Raw genomic sequence first — 15417 nt, 5'->3', positions numbered from 1 at the left:
CCCCACTAGTGTATAATATTTCAAAGAAAAAAAAAGTAAAACTTGGAGTAAAGGAAACACTTTAAACCGCGGGACACCCCAGAGTAAAAACCGAGCACCCGTTTCAATCCAAACCCTCTAAACAATTCAAGATATCAAAAGATATCAAAAAAACCACTCAAAAATGAACACTGGAGTTTTTTTATTATTGTATTTAATAAATGCAAATTAAGATTTACATACAAAGAACACAAACATTAAAAATACTGTAAAAACAAACAAAAACAGTCTTCTGACCACTTACAGTTTATTCATTCAGCGATTATCTGGGACTGCTCACTCCCTTTTATTCCCAAGTTTAAATAAAGAGCTGAAACATCACATTTATGAGCCATGACTTCGACCCTGGGCCTTTGATCTCCCGGCGGCGGGCACACCTCCGTCTCCACTGAGCCAGCAGAGGTGGAGGCAGGCGGCTGCTGCAGGTTCTCGGGGATAAACGTCAGGAACAGCAGCAGTGGTTTGAATGCCCCGAGCACGCCGTCCAAGGAGCATCCAGACCTGCAGGTTTGGGGACCCTCAGTCTCCACCCACCTGTAAACCTGCCCCACCCAGACTCCACACTTTACACACACTGTTGCCGTGGTAGCAGGACACGTGTGAAAGTGGAATAAGTCAAATCATCACTATCGATGTTTCTGCTCAGTTTGAACTCCTAAATGTCGAACTTCTCCTCGCAGATGCAGTGCCCGTTCTCCTCGTAGTCCTCCCGCATCACCACCATCTCGTCATAGTCGGGGTTATGAGCCAGCAGCTTCCCGCCCTCCCAGGCGTAACAGACGGGACTGCGAGACACAAACACAGCGTTAAAGTCTCCGTCATCGGACAGCAGCATCCGCAGGTCAGCTAACCAACCACGTTTACTCATCTCTAACGCCACTTGGTGAAGATTTTGAGGCTGTGAGGATGAGGAGCACTTACTTTGCAGGAAACACGACAGACACGGGCAGGTGGGCGGGGACCAGCGCCCGCAGCTCCGCCTCCAGCCGCTCTCTGAAGCCGGGAAACAGCGTGTTCCCTCCGGTCAGCACGACGTTCCGGTAGAAGTGCGGCTGCATCTCTGAGGACAGATTCACACGTTTACCAAAACGCTGAGCTGCTGTTCCTCACAGCGCCACCCGCAGGCCGTCTTTGAAAGTGTCAGAGTACTTTTTTATTTAACATTCAGTTTTTATTGGTCTGCAGCTTTAAAACAGAAACGAGATGAGTAGTTCATCTACACTTGATTTATTTTGGATTATGAGATTTTACGTTTACACTTTATTTTGATTCTTATTGGACAGCGACAGTGACGACGGACAGGAAGCTGAACGTCTGGTGCTTTTGATTAAATATAATTTTATATGATTACATTACTGTATAGTTAAATTCTTTTATTTATTAGCATTATTATTGAAGTTGTATCTGTCGTGTATGTGACAGGAATGTGGGAAGTGAGCAGGAGCAACATGCAGGCTGGGAATCGAACCGTCGGCTCGCTGCCAAAAGGTCTCCGTGATTAAAGTTACAGGGAAGCCGTCTCCTCGTCTCTGCTGCTATTAACTCAGAAATCAGTGACAGGCTCTGATGGGTTTTCTTCTCTACGCTCACAGAATCAGTTTCATTCATAAATCTGTGTTTCGGTGACCCCGGCACGCCGCCGTGGATCAGCCGCTGACCTTCAGGCAGCGACTCCACTGAGTGGACGATGGCCTCTGGGATTCCCATCTCCTGGATCCCGATGTCGGACGGGTGGAAGAGCATCTCGGGGACGGCGAAGCGCTCGTTGGCCAGCCTCAGGATCTGCTCTCCTGTTTTGTACTTCCCACTGAAGACCATCTCCTCACGGGGCTGGTGAGCAGAAACACCAGAGAGCCATGAATGTGTCATTCACACACACACTGAAGATGCTGCCAAAATGAGGACAAAGCCACGTGACTGGATCGCAGCGACACGTTCTCACTGACAGCGCGTTAACACGAGCTCTCCTGCTGAGGGTCTCTCACCTTGCAGAAGCCTTTCTTAATGGAGCTGAAATCTGGAAGCACGTAATCCCTCATCGCCGTGTTCTCCTCGCCCTTGGCCCTGACAAACCACAGCAGGTGTCCAGCGTTAACCAGCAGCTGCTGTGCATTTACACTCTGACACAGGGACTCACAATCCAGCTGTTAACGTAGGACTAACGTAGGATAAAACACTGAAACCCTGTCACACTGTTTAGAGTCCCAGATCAGGATATGAAGCTCAGGCTAAAGCGTGCTGCTTACTGGGCGATCTCCATGTCCTTGTAGAACTGCTGCGAGACGTAGCACACGTCCTCCTTCACCTGGTTGATCACGTGAGTCTCGTCCATCACATGCAGCTGACTGTAAAAACAAACAGGGATCATTTTACTTTTTATTTAATTCTTTAAATCTGAACGAGTGTGACGAGCTTCCTGTGTTACGGCTGCAGCTGGACCGTCATCAGCTAAGAGTCACCTGAACACTAAACACCTGTTCAGAGGAGGATTGCCGAATCAGAACCGGAGGCAGTGATGGACTCCACGAGGATCACAGAAATACAAGTTACTCAGATCTGTCCCCACTGAGGTCTGGGAGAGACCCAGACTGTCGCCCTCAGATGACAGGAAACTGTTAGGATGTTCAGGAACACCCAGGATCAAGCCTGCTGTGGACTGGAATCTGCTGGAACACCAGTGTCCCTTCCACAGTGAAGCCAGTCTCACATCTCCAAGGACCAAGAAAGAAGCTCCTGCTCCAAAATCAACGAGCTCAACTGAAATCTGCCCACATGGACGAGCCAAACGGCGTCTGGAGAAAAGTTTGATGGTCAGATGAGACAAAGATGGAGCTGATTGGAGGAGCAAAGGTGAGGCTTTCAACCCTGAGAACACTGCAGCTGTGACGCATGGCGGTGGCAGCATCACGCTCTGGGCCGTGGTTCTGGAGTGATGAAGGAGGACGGACTCCAAAATCTGCAATTACACCTCAGATCAGCAGCTGGACACAGGCGGGTGTTCCAGCAGGACAATGACCCCAAACACACATCAGAGCTGGTTTTGGATAAAGCAGCTTAGCATTAAGCTGCAGAACAGAAGAGACGCTACAAGTTCAACCCTGCTGAACATGTGTTTAAAGGCAGGAAACCAACCAGCATGAACTCTAGCTTGATGATAACACACACACACACAGACACACGCGCACACACACACAAACACACGCGCACACACACAAACACACGCGCGCGCACACACACACACACACACACACACACACACACGCGCACACACACACACACACACACAAACACACGCACACACACACACACAAACACACGCGCACACACACAAACACACGCGCGCACACACACACACACAAACACACGCGCACACACACGCACAAACACACACACACAAACACACACACACACACACACAAACACACACACACACGCGCACACACACACACGCGCACACACACACACACACACACACACACACGCACACACACACACACACACGCACAAACACACACACACACAAACACACGCACACAAACATGCACACACACACACACACACACACACACACACACACACAGACACACACACACACAGACACACACACACACACACAGACACACACAGACACACACACACACACACACACACACACAGACACACACACACACACACACACACACACAGACACACACAGACACACACACACACACACACACACACACAGACACACACAGACACACACACACACACACAGACACACACAGACACACACACACACACACACACACACACAGACACACACACACACACACACAGACACACACAGTGTGGATCAGAGAAAATTGAAAATAAATTCACACCTGTGTTTTAAAGTCATTAAGGATGTCTGTGTCTGTGTCACAATTATTCCACCCGAGAAAAACAACAGTTCAATAAAAGCCCAGAGTTACTCCGGCCGAGGTGCCGGCGCCACAAAGCACGACTCACCGATAAGAGATGATCTCCTTCAGGTGATTGGTCAGCAGCTTCCCTCCCACGTTGATCCTAAAAGGAAAAACAGGCATCAGGTTGCTGCTGTTGGTGTTATCGCTGCTGCGTCTGCAGGGTCACGTCATCTAACCTGCGGATGCCCTCCTTCATTTTCCTGCTGCGGCAGTAGGGGGCGATGTGGGTGAAGGAGAACCCGGTGTCCACCACCATGCAGCAGAGCTCGGAGGGGTTTGTGTGGAAGTAGTGATGAGCACTAAGAGAGCCGGCTAGAGGAACAAGGTGGGAAATCATTCAAAGAAAGCTTCCCTGATTGCCCGAAATCAGCAGCTCAGTTTTACCGTTTTTTACAGTTTACGAGCGCCACTCTTACTAAAACGAGATGCCAGGCTTTTATTCTGAAAGTAACAGGAAATCTAACAGGATGAGGACTCACCATTGATCCTGAGTGCCGACTGGAACTGGTACTCCTCAAACAGGATCTCGTTCATGGACTCTTGAATGGAGGTGAAGTTGAAGTAGGGCTCGGTGATGACGACGCTCGTGTCTGCAAAATCCACCTGCACCCAGAAAACAGGGTCAGCCTCCACCACAGGAGGAGCTCAGTCAAACACACCACAGCGATGAGGGGTGGAGTCACCTTAAACATCTCCTTTCCAAACAGGTGGTCCCACACCTTCCTCTGGACGTCCCAGTTCACCAGGTAACCCTGAAGACACAAAGAGAAACGGTGGAAATGAGACAGTCTGACGTCAGGCCGAAGCTGCTTCACCCTTACGTGACTTCACCTTCTGGAAGGGGAGGATGTAGAAGAGCCCCGAAGGATCTTTGATCTCGTCCAGCTGGTTTGCAGTGAAGGTTTTTAACCTGGACGTCTTCGAGCGAAACTGGCAGTTTGGGATGACGCTGAGAGGGACAGAGAGAAGGTCCACGTCAGGGCCGCCCATTATTCTACCAACTACATGATTTTTTTATTCTCACACATTTGCTCATTTTTACTCTAATTTTTTAAATCTTTTTATTGCAACTGTTTCCCTTCATAAATTTGACAGTTTGTTTCATTCCACCCACCAACTTTGCAAATGTTCATTGAAACATTTTCATGTTTTTACAAATCTGCTTATCTTGTAAATGTGACCATTTTTTCTCTTAGATATGTACAAATTTATATTTTTCTCAATTCTCTCATGGATTATAGCTTTAGAAACAAAACTGTCCTTATGAAATTCAGTGTGTTGTCTTCGCCATCATGTACAGCTGTATGCAAAAGTTCGAGTAAATTCTTATTGATTTTGTTTTACGTGACGCACACTGGAAAAATAAGCCTCCCCTAAGAGTTAACTTAATAAAAAAAACCTTGAAAAAAACCCTATTATAAATGTATAACACCCTTAGCTGTTATACATTTATAAGATGACTTTGAGAGTTTATATTTGGTCGATAAAGAAGAAATAAGAAAGCGTTTTAATGAAATACATTTTATTCCTTAAACTGAGAGATTTGAAATAGAATCTGGCGTGAGGGTTTGACTTTTTTTTACACAGAGGTTAGGTCGCTTAAAGTCTAAATTATTTTTACGCCTCTTCAGTTTAATTATTATTATTTTAATTAGCCGCAACGTTAGCTATCATGCTAACATCTCACCTGACTTTCTCCTGGCTGTATCCGATCTTCGCCGTGTACGCTCCGTTATCCAAAACTAATGTCGCCATTTCAGAGGCGGAACTGCTCACATTAAATGCATTTATAAACTCAGATTAATCCAGAAATAAACAAAAACAAAACGCATTTCACATTTTCAGCGAGAATCCGCCATTAGAACTTTACGAACTCCTTCGGCCAATCAAATTTGTCGTCCTCTCGGTTTGTGGCGGATGGACAGCCAATCAGATCTTCACATCTTAGCCTTTACGCTTCTTTGCAGCTCGACCAGCCAATCAGAAAGAATGATTTTGACTGTGCTTTAGAAAAGTGTTCGGGTGGAAACAGTATCTTGCTTTTGTTCCCCCTCCTTTGTTCCGTTAATTTTTAGTCTCTTTTGCCCTTCAGAGTGGAATTAAATGACATTAATCGGAAGTTATAAACAAAATAACCGCCCATATACGACTTTTCCTTTAAACTAAGTGCACTTAGTTAATTATTGTCTTTCAGCATAATGTTGATGTAATTTATTTGAATATTTACATTTCATGCCACTATGGAGGCTTGGGACACACGACACGGGAGCTCCAGTTTTTCACTCCAACTTTATTCACCTCCATACATCAACTGAGCATATCGCGCCCAAACACAACAAGAACCCCTCCTCCAAACTTGGGTGTGAGTGGAACCATGTAGTGGGTCGTCAGTCAAACCACATTTTTTTAATGTTTCTAAAATCTGCACAATCACAGAGAAAAATCTTTTTCTTCTTCTTTTGCTTTCAGCTGCTCCCTTTAGTTTTCTCAGAGGACCATCTCCTCCTGTTCCAGCATCCTCCTCCGTCACTCTGACCTTCTGCATGTCCTCCGTCACTATATCCATGAACCTTCTCTGAGGTCTTTCTCTTTTCCTCCTGCCTGCCAGCTCGATCGTCATCATTCTGTCTAATACAGGGGTTTCAAAGTCACAGCCCGTATACTGACATGAAGAAACATAATGCAGTTTGGTTTTTTTGTTAGGGAGGATTTGTTTGTTGTTGAGTGAAATGTTAAAATGAGTTTTTTAAAAAGCCAAAAATGATTGAATATGAAGGCAAAATGAGCAGAGAGCACGAACATGCTGTTAGTTCAGTGACAGAGTCTCAAACTCATGTGTTTATTTGGTGGTTCAACAAAAGGCTTCAGTTAGTTAAGAGTGAGGAAAAATAAATCTGAATTCACGTTTGCGGTTTTGTCTTATACAATATTTGAAATTTAAACAAAACATTTTAGAAAATATTTCTGGTTTTCTTGTTTTGTACTACTTGCACACTAAAGTGGCCGTCCAATGAGACGACAGCAGCCCACAGCTCATTTCACTTTGACACCCCTGCTCTAATATCTCCATCCTGTGCAGCCTTCCTCAGCTCTCCTCGGATGGTTGACCCGAGATATTTAAACTCTTCTGCTCCTTTCATGTTAACCCCTCCCCCCGTCTCTTTCTCATTCACACACACGTCTTTCATTCCTCTTCTCTTCAGAGCACGCCTCCACCCACACAGGCTCTCCTACGCCTGCCTGACCTCACCCGTCTCAAACAGGAGGGGGCTCAGAGCTTCAACCCATCTGTCCTGCACCACCCTTCCATACCTCCAATATAAACACAGTTCCTCTCTTGGGACGTTTTTGAAAAATTTGAAATCTCACTGAAACACACCCGAGCTGTTCACATATGTCTTTCACCCTTTGCCCACAGAGGTTAAACAAAGGATGGCGATCACACTGAACCGTCAACTTTTCACACTCCAACTGTCATGCAAACATAAAACACAACTGAAGCATAAATCACGTCTGCAGGTGCGTCGAGCCGGCAGGTAGGCGGGCACTGCCTCGCTGCTTTATGCTCCTGAATATTTAAACCATCACCTGGAGTGGATCTTTATTCTGTGCAGTAATAAAATGATTTCCTCCATTATTTCATGCAGAAAAGACAAACTGGGGACAAACAGCTTCTTCAGACTGTTAACAAACACCACACACGTTTATTGTGTTTGCATCCATAATTCTGTTGTACGCACAAAGTGCTATTCTATGGTTTCCCGAAATGAAACAAAGCAGAAAATGAGGTGCTTGATCCTGATGCTTTTTCTCCTGCTTCCATCCTCAAAATGAAACCTGTCGTCCACGTGTGAGGACAGGACGCTCTGATGACTGTGCTCAGCTTCACTCACCTTTTTACAGGTTGCTGCCGTCATGTTTGTCCCCGAGTCACATTTACTCACAAAGAGAAACAATGAACAATGAGTCTGCTGCTGCAGGATGTGACTCAAGGAAGTGTCAAATTCTCTGTTTGCCGAGGCAGCAGCGTGAAAGAGTCTGAGTTTGTTCTTCAGTTCAAGTCAACTTTATTCATATAGTACAAACCCACAGCAGCGGCCTCAAACACATTTTATTGTGCAGTAAAGATCTTACAATAAAACAGAAACCCAACAATCAGACAGCGCCCTGTGAGCAAGCACTTGGTGACAGAAGGAAGGAAAAACTCCCTTTAAACAGGAAGAAGCTTCAGGCAGAACCAGGTAACCTTCATCTAGCCTCAAAATCGTTGTCTTCCTCCGGAGTCAAAGCATCAGCATCTTCTTCATTCGGCTTCCTTTCATTTTTAATGTAAACAAACCAACAACCACACGTGCAGACACACAGCCCGGCAACTAATTCACTTTGTAATAACCTTAAACTCAAGAAAGGACACAATAAAAATATGCACATTCAAAAAAGTCCAGAAACATCCCCAGACCTGTGTGTGATCCTGGCTGGTTGATGTCATCGTCTCTGTCAGAGTCTGTCATTCTTAAGAAATCAAAGCAACACTTAAAACATTAACGAAGAAACAAACTGGAAGGTGCGGCCGAGCTGCTCTGGGAGGACTCGAAGATAAAACCTGGAGACTCTGGTTCCGGTGATGGTGCCTGCAGCGCTTCAGGAGAGGCTGGATGTCAGAAACCTTCAGGAGGTCTTACTGCACAGCTCACCTGGCTTCAGACAGCAGACGGAGACAGAGTCCAGCTTCCCTGAAAGCCTCACGCAGACAAGACACAGAGCAGGTGGGTTCACCTGGATTTGGTTTGCACGACTTGCTGGTCCCAGATCAGTCTCCAAATCACCGGCCGTGCGTCCGCAGCCTCGCCCGTCACTCCAGGTATTTGGGGACGCAGCCCTCCAGCCCGATCATCTCGGGCCAGCCGTCGTATTTGTTGGTTGCCGAGTCGCTCTTCATGTGCTGGAAGAGAGAGAGCGAGGAGGTGAAGAGGGCGGTCTCTGACATGCTGAGCAAGGTTAGAGGCGGCACGGCGCTCTCCTCGGCTTCTACAGAGCCTTTCACGTCTGACACGTGTGCTCAGGCTGAGCCTGGTTTGTCTCGTTGTTGCTGCTATAGAGCACATCTCCTCCTAAAGGCTGGCTAAGAGCTCAGACACTTTAACAAAAAAAGAAGAAGTGGAGATCAGTTCAGGATGGTTGTGATTGGTCAGGACTCAGCCAGCATTTGGGCCACCCCTCCACTATCAGGGGAAACCTGATACCTGCTCCCTCAGGGATCACACCTGCGTCAGGACCCTGATCCCACGTGAGCATTTAATGCTTTACATGCACGAGTGCACACATTTCCACGATGAAGCCAGAGCAGGCTCGATGCCTTCAGACTAATCTACCTTCTCAAAGGTGCTCTTCCCCGTTACTCCTTTGCCACCAATAAACACCCAGTTGTCCCTGTATCCCAGCGAGTGGATGTGGGAGCTTCCCAGTTCAGCAATCAGATTCTTGAGCTCGTCGTTTAACCTGCAGAAACACACAGAGGGTGGAGCAGTGCGTTAACAGCTTCAACACGGGTGGAGGCAGGGCCTTTCACCTCAATATGAAGACAACACAGAGACTGAGCTGACAGCTGAGACAAAGCCTCAGAAACACAAACTCCACCCCTGCCTGGAAAAGCTCTGTCCCGTTTTATAAAACAGACGAACACGGAACAAGATGCAGCATCCGTGCTGCATTTGGTCCTCGATTACTGTGCAAGAACAAGAACCCAGAGGAGAGTCCGAGCTCCCGTCAGGAGCGATCAGAGGAGGAGACTCTTACTTTGTTGAGGGTTCGTCGTAGGACGCCATTATAACGATGGAGCCCGTCTCGATGCTCTTCAGTAGCTCAATGAACGGTTTCACATCTGCAACACAAACATGATAAAAGCTCCGCCTCCAACCACTGACACGAGTCGGCTCGGGTCGTCTTCACTCACCTCCGCTGTACGTGTCATAGTGATCCGTCTTCAGGACTTCTCCCGTTTTACCTGCCAGAGAAAAACGAAGGTATCACCTCACACGGGATCACAGCAGAACACCAGGAGAGAAGCTCCGCCCATTCATTTGATGATTGAATGCGTTTCCAAAGAAAATCTTAAGACTAATTCTTAAAAAAGTAAAGGTTTAGAAATAAGAATAAAGCAGTGAAAAGAGAAAAACGAAACACCAGAAACCGAAAGAAAAGGAGCCGTCTCGATCAATCAGCAGCTGTGGGAGCGGTGAGGCTGCACTGTGCACAAAGCGCCAGATGAAGCCCTTTGCACAGGAAGCACACTCACCGTTTAGGATAACGATGTTTATTCCTCCTCCAGCGTTGTTCAGCGCAGTTCCCAGAACCCTGAGGAGAGGCACAGTCTGCACGTTAGCACAAAGAAAGGTCTGACAGGACGCCAGAGAGACGCGCTGAGGAAAGGAGGCGGCGCCTACAGTTTGTTTTGGACGCAGATGGCCGCGGGGACGACGTTGGCGGCTCCGCTGTGGATGTAGAAACTGATCTCATGTGCAGGACACTCTCTTGGAGTACCACATACACCAGCTGAAGGGAGGACAGAAAAAGACTCATTATTATCCTCCACCTCCTCCTCTGGGTCAGCTGACGCCCCCCAATCAGCTCGAGTGACCTCTGACCTGAACGCTTGCTGGATATTTTGGCTTCGCGAGGGAAGAAATTGATGAGCTTGGGTAATTTATGCCAACCACCTGCGAGGACAGAAACAAAACGACACTCATTAGATTTACAGAAACAGGTTTTTCTTCGCTTTAATACGAATCTGAAACATCCGGCCTGAGAGCGCAGCTGAAGGTGCGACCGTCCTCGGCGCTACAGTCAGTAGATCCGTGTCGTGCTTCATGCACTCTCACCTTCAGACGAGACGTTGGACTGCTGCAGGTAGACGACGACAACGATCACACACGCGACCGCCATCAGCCACAGCACGACGCCTGAGGGAGGCACACAGTGTCGTTAGCACGCTGTGTGAGGCGGTCGCACAGCTGCAGGACAGTTTCACGCATCACAGGCATGAGAAACACGTCTGACATCCTCACACACTCGCTTTTACCTTTAACGTTTCTCTTTGTCAAACCATTTGGATTGTTTTGGAAAATGTTTCCAGTTTTTTTAGAAGTAAATAAAATCAACAACCAAACCATGAAAGTCAATAAATGATAAGAACGACTTCAAATAAATGGAAAGAAGGCAAACCGGTGACTGCGGCTGGTTTATTACAACCACGGGAAACATGAATGTTTCAGTTTTAAATGTTTAAATCACATTAAAGTGAGCCGGACACAGGCCCACGCGCTTTGTTGTGAATTATTGCTTTGTAAATTAAACGCAATCAAATATTTGCTCAGATTATCTTGGTTAAGATGTTCGTCGTCTGCATTTCTTTGTGCGCAGGTGAGCTGCCCTGCACACACAAAGGTGAGCTGAACACCGGTGTTCTTTCTCACAGATGTGCTCTCACTACAGGAAACATCTGCCTGCTGTGCTGAAGAGCGATCACCCGAAGTCAACTGTGGCTAAAACAGAGCTTTGTTTAAGGGTGGTGCCCCTGAAATATTAGGAAACATAGCAGCCGCACACGTGTGAAAGCCCGTCAACCTGAAGTCTGCCTGAAGCTCGTTTCTGCCAATGAAAGATAAAAACTGTTTCTGCCTTTAGGTGACGATCTTACAAGTTTCAGAAGCTGACATGTCGGACAATATTCGGCTGTTAAGTCGAATTTCCGGTGATTATCTCAAATTTGCCGTCTGCAATCTACTGACAGCTCGAGGCGAGATTTTACACACTAAACATTTAACATTTTGGCTTCTCTCAAAATTTGACGTTGAGGCAGAAACGAGCTTCCGTGCAGTGGGAGGAACATCAGTATGGAGGAAGACTCAGACAAACAGGAAGAAGATAAAGGCTGTATCCCAATCCAGGGTCTGCAGCCTTAAAGGCCGCATTTTAAGGCCGATTACGTCACCGCGACGCCACGAAGGCTGTCCCAATTCAAAGGCTGCTCGAAATGCGGCCCTCAAATGCGTCCTTCATTTCCCTGAATTTTAAGGATGTGGCGGTGTAGACTTCATGGCCCAATATATCCCAGAACATGTCTGTGAAGGTTCTCAGTCATCCAGGTCATCGTAGTCAAAGGAGCTTGCAAAGAAAAGCGTCTGGACTTCTTTAAGTTGCTTGAAGACGTTTCACCTCTCATCCGAGAAGCTTCTTCAGTTCTAAGGTCAAATGGTGGAGAGTCCCAGATATAAACCTAGTGGGAGTTTCCCCCCACAGAGGGACAAAAGGACCCCTGATGATCCTCTAATCGCCTGAGCCAAGGTGTGAAACTGGGTGTGGGTCCCAATCAGCCAGAGTTTCGGGTGAGTTCATTGTGAAACCTGGCCCCACCTTATCATGCGAATTCCTGAGGTCAGATGGCCCAGGATGTGAGTGGGCGTTAAGGCGTCTGGGAAGGGATCTCAAAACTGGATTATAGATGGCAGAGAGTTGGTGTCGTAAACCCCGCCTCTGTTCAAAGATGGTCGCTCACAGTGGACATAGATGCTTCTTTCACTCCTCTTTCAAACCATCTGTCCTCTCTGTCCAACATGTGAACATTGGCATCCTCGAAAGAGTGACCTTTGACCTTTAGATGCAGATGGACAGTCCTTTTGTCCCTCTGTGGGGGGTCACTCCCACTAGGTTTATATCTGGGACTCTCCACCATTTGACCTTAGAACTGAAGAAGCTTCTCAGATGAGAGGTGAAACGTCTTCAAGCAACTTAAAGAAGTCCAGACGCTTTTCTTTCCAAGCTCCTTTGACAATATCCCAGAATGCATAGCGGGGCAGTGGGTGTGGATAATTTTGCCGAAAAAAAACGGCGGATGAGGGGCGGCCGAAGAGTAAAGTTTAAGTACTGAATATGACGTCACTTATTTATGTGGAAATTTTTACTAACGAAGAACATTAAAACATGACTGGTGGCCACATGTCGGCAAAGTCATGTGACATTAGTGACGTTTGTACTAACTTGGTTTTAAAGCCTTTACTTTAAAATATACGCCGTCCAATAGCTGAGCTTCATCTCACAGAGAATGATCAAAGCTCATGTAGAAACAAACAAATGAACAAAAGATTTTCTCCTTCATCTCTGTCAAACACAGCTGTATGACACGTTTCCAGCTGTTAGTATCATGGTTGCTAGGCAACCTGGGCAGCGCAACGGAGGCTAGACCGCCCATTTCACAAGCCTCGCACTTCCGGCCTTAGCGGTCTTTGAGTACGCGGCCCTGGTGGACCGTTAAGGCCGCAGACCCTGAATTGGGACACAGCCAAAGAGTGAAGGACGAAGCAAATCAACGAGGAGCGTCAGAAGCGCACACGCGCGCAGGTGAAGACAGAAAGAAACTTACTTCCCCGGCGGGCCGCGCGCTTCATCGTGCTTCGTTTCCCTGTTTGAGACAAACGGGAGGAAACTTCAGGACATGCTCGTGTTCACATCCCAGCTGTGATGTTCCTGTGGGACTAAAGCTGTGGATGCGTCTCGCACACCCACCGGGACACGCCGAGCGCTCGCAAGTGTGCTGCCCGTCCGTCTTTACTTACACAGTAAATAAGCTCACTAAAGTCTGTGGAGCAACGAGCTTCTGTTTTCAAACCACCTTCATAACCGATCCGTGTAAAATCTGTCCGCGGACCTGCTGTGACTCTCAGAAATACATTTTAATGTCAGCCAGACTTCAACAGGACAAATAAAGGATCTATAAAGTCACGGCCTACTTTGGCCTACTACTTTGAGACAGGAATGCTGTTTATCGAGATGATGTCATTCTCAAGAGGAAGCATTCAGCCTATGTTTGAAATGTTTCGAGCTTCGCAGCAGTTTAAATGCTGGAAATCACAACGCCGGTTGATCTAAACGCCAGTAGATCTGGAACACCGGCCCGAGACTCCGCACCTGAGCGCGCTCCACAGAAACTGCAAACACCTGAGCAGAGCTGTCAACCCTTCAGTCAAAGACTTCATGAATGTTTGGAAACTTGCTAAAGCTAAACTTACTTGCCGGGTACACCTGCACAGGTGCTGCTAAGCTCCGTAAAGATGCGCTTTCTTCATATTTTCAGCCGAGGAAAAGAAACCAAACCACACCGCACGTTACTTGTGTGACACCCGCGCAGGTACAGCAGCTCTCGCACCTTTTTCTCTCCGTGAAAAAACCGCGCAACTCATTCCTGTCTTTAAACCCCAGGTTTGTATCCCTCCGCCCACCCGTGGAGTTCCAGTCAAGTCAAACCTGAGACTGTATCAGGGGCGGATCTAGAAGGGTGGCATGGGGTGGCAAGTGCCACCCTAAAATGATCCCTTGCCACCCCAGTTTTGCATATGACAGTGTTGTTTATTAAAGTAAGAGCATTAACAGTTTGAGCGTAGTTACAGTCAGCAGTGAATATAAATGCTAAAACTGAATATATTGCATAGTGTCCCCCCCCTGCACCAGTAACAAATGGTTCAGCCCATAGCAGGACCGGCTTTTTTCTTGTTTTCAGCAGCAAGCGATGCTCATGATCGTGCCAGAGCACATTTTGAACAACACCATGGGAATTTTGGATTTTACACAGGTGGGTGGATGTTACACTGTGGAAATGGAAGGAAGGTGAGTGTTATTAACCCTCTGTGGTCCACGGACACGCTGCACCTCCAGATCACATGACTGATGTAAGCTGACACAGCAACAAGCTGCAGCCACGCTGAGTCTCTGTTTCAGCCACATTGAAAGTTCGGACTTCAAAGTTTTTAAATTTTAATTACAGGCCAGTAAATCCAGAGTTATGATAAAATATATCAGCCACGCTTCGTTCTAAATACTGTCGTCACGTGTGTGTTTTAAGCGTTTTGTAAGGACAGCACGAAAACAGGAAAGAAAGGAAAAAAGCCACCTCTTTCTTATTGGTGGAAAAATGCACCATGTCGACCAATTAAAAAAAAGTCAACATGTGGGATTTGGTTGTTTAGGAAGAGGGAAAAGTTTGGGGAGTGACGGTAACAGGGCGAGCGAGACAGAGCGAGAGAGAGAGTTTAGATGTGGCAGATTTGTGACGTTTAGTGTGTTGTGTAGTCGTTCTGTTGTGTAGTCGTTTTGTTTAGTGTGTCAGTGAGGGCACTAATGACTGTCAGAGGCACATTTGCAACGTAAACACTGTCACTAAGTAGAAAACCAGCGGAGTGATACACCTGCTGTTGTCGGGCCTGCAGGTTTGTCCCTGTGCTCTTCTGTCTTTTGGTGGACAAACTTGTTTTTACTGGCACACATCATTTGTGGGGCATCTTATTGCCACACCTGATTGTTCTCTCATTTTAGTTTTAGTAATATTTTTAAATGGTTGTAGAAAATGAAACAAACGGTGTATTGGCTGCATTTTTAGATA

General features: G+C 46.9%; 2 protein-coding genes across 3 annotated transcripts; both read right to left on the bottom strand.

Moving 5' to 3' along the window:
* Nucleotides 1–164: 164 nt before the first annotated feature.
* On the bottom strand, nucleotides 165–5903 carry actr6 (actin related protein 6). Its single transcript, XM_080870838.1, has 11 exons — nucleotides 5674–5903; nucleotides 4818–4935; nucleotides 4670–4738; nucleotides 4466–4589; nucleotides 4163–4298; nucleotides 4030–4086; nucleotides 2286–2384; nucleotides 2025–2103; nucleotides 1698–1869; nucleotides 961–1099; nucleotides 165–824 (listed from the first exon to the last, which is right to left on the bottom strand). The coding sequence occupies exons 1-11, from the start codon at nucleotides 5739–5741 to the stop codon at nucleotides 695–697; spliced, it is 1191 nt and encodes a 396-aa protein (XP_080726964.1). The 5' UTR covers nucleotides 5742–5903; the 3' UTR covers nucleotides 165–694.
* A 948-nt stretch (nucleotides 5904–6851) lies between these two features.
* LOC308392454 (protein FAM3C-like) lies at nucleotides 6852–14148 on the bottom strand. 2 transcript variants are annotated; one of them, XM_080875512.1, is made up of 10 exons: nucleotides 14051–14148; nucleotides 13405–13443; nucleotides 10865–10945; nucleotides 10631–10702; nucleotides 10430–10538; nucleotides 10282–10340; nucleotides 9940–9990; nucleotides 9783–9867; nucleotides 9359–9485; nucleotides 6853–8928 (listed from the first exon to the last, which is right to left on the bottom strand). In XM_080875512.1, the coding sequence occupies exons 2-10, from the start codon at nucleotides 13427–13429 to the stop codon at nucleotides 8839–8841; spliced, it is 699 nt and encodes a 232-aa protein (XP_080731638.1). In that variant the 5' UTR covers nucleotides 13430–13443; nucleotides 14051–14148; the 3' UTR covers nucleotides 6853–8838. The 2 variants fall into 2 exon arrangements, with proteins under 2 accessions (XP_080731639.1, XP_080731638.1); XM_080875513.1 differs by lacking the exon at nucleotides 13405–13443 and having other exon boundaries at nucleotides 6852–8928.
* Nucleotides 14149–15417: the final 1269 nt, after the last annotated feature.

Source organism: Rhamphochromis sp. 'chilingali', assembly GCF_963969265.1.
Source record: "Rhamphochromis sp. 'chilingali' genome assembly, chromosome: 2".
Taxonomy (NCBI): domain Eukaryota; kingdom Metazoa; phylum Chordata; class Actinopteri; order Cichliformes; family Cichlidae; genus Rhamphochromis; species Rhamphochromis sp. 'chilingali'.
The sequence above is the reverse complement of the archived record's forward strand: the minus strand, read 5'-3'. Positions and strand labels throughout refer to the sequence as shown.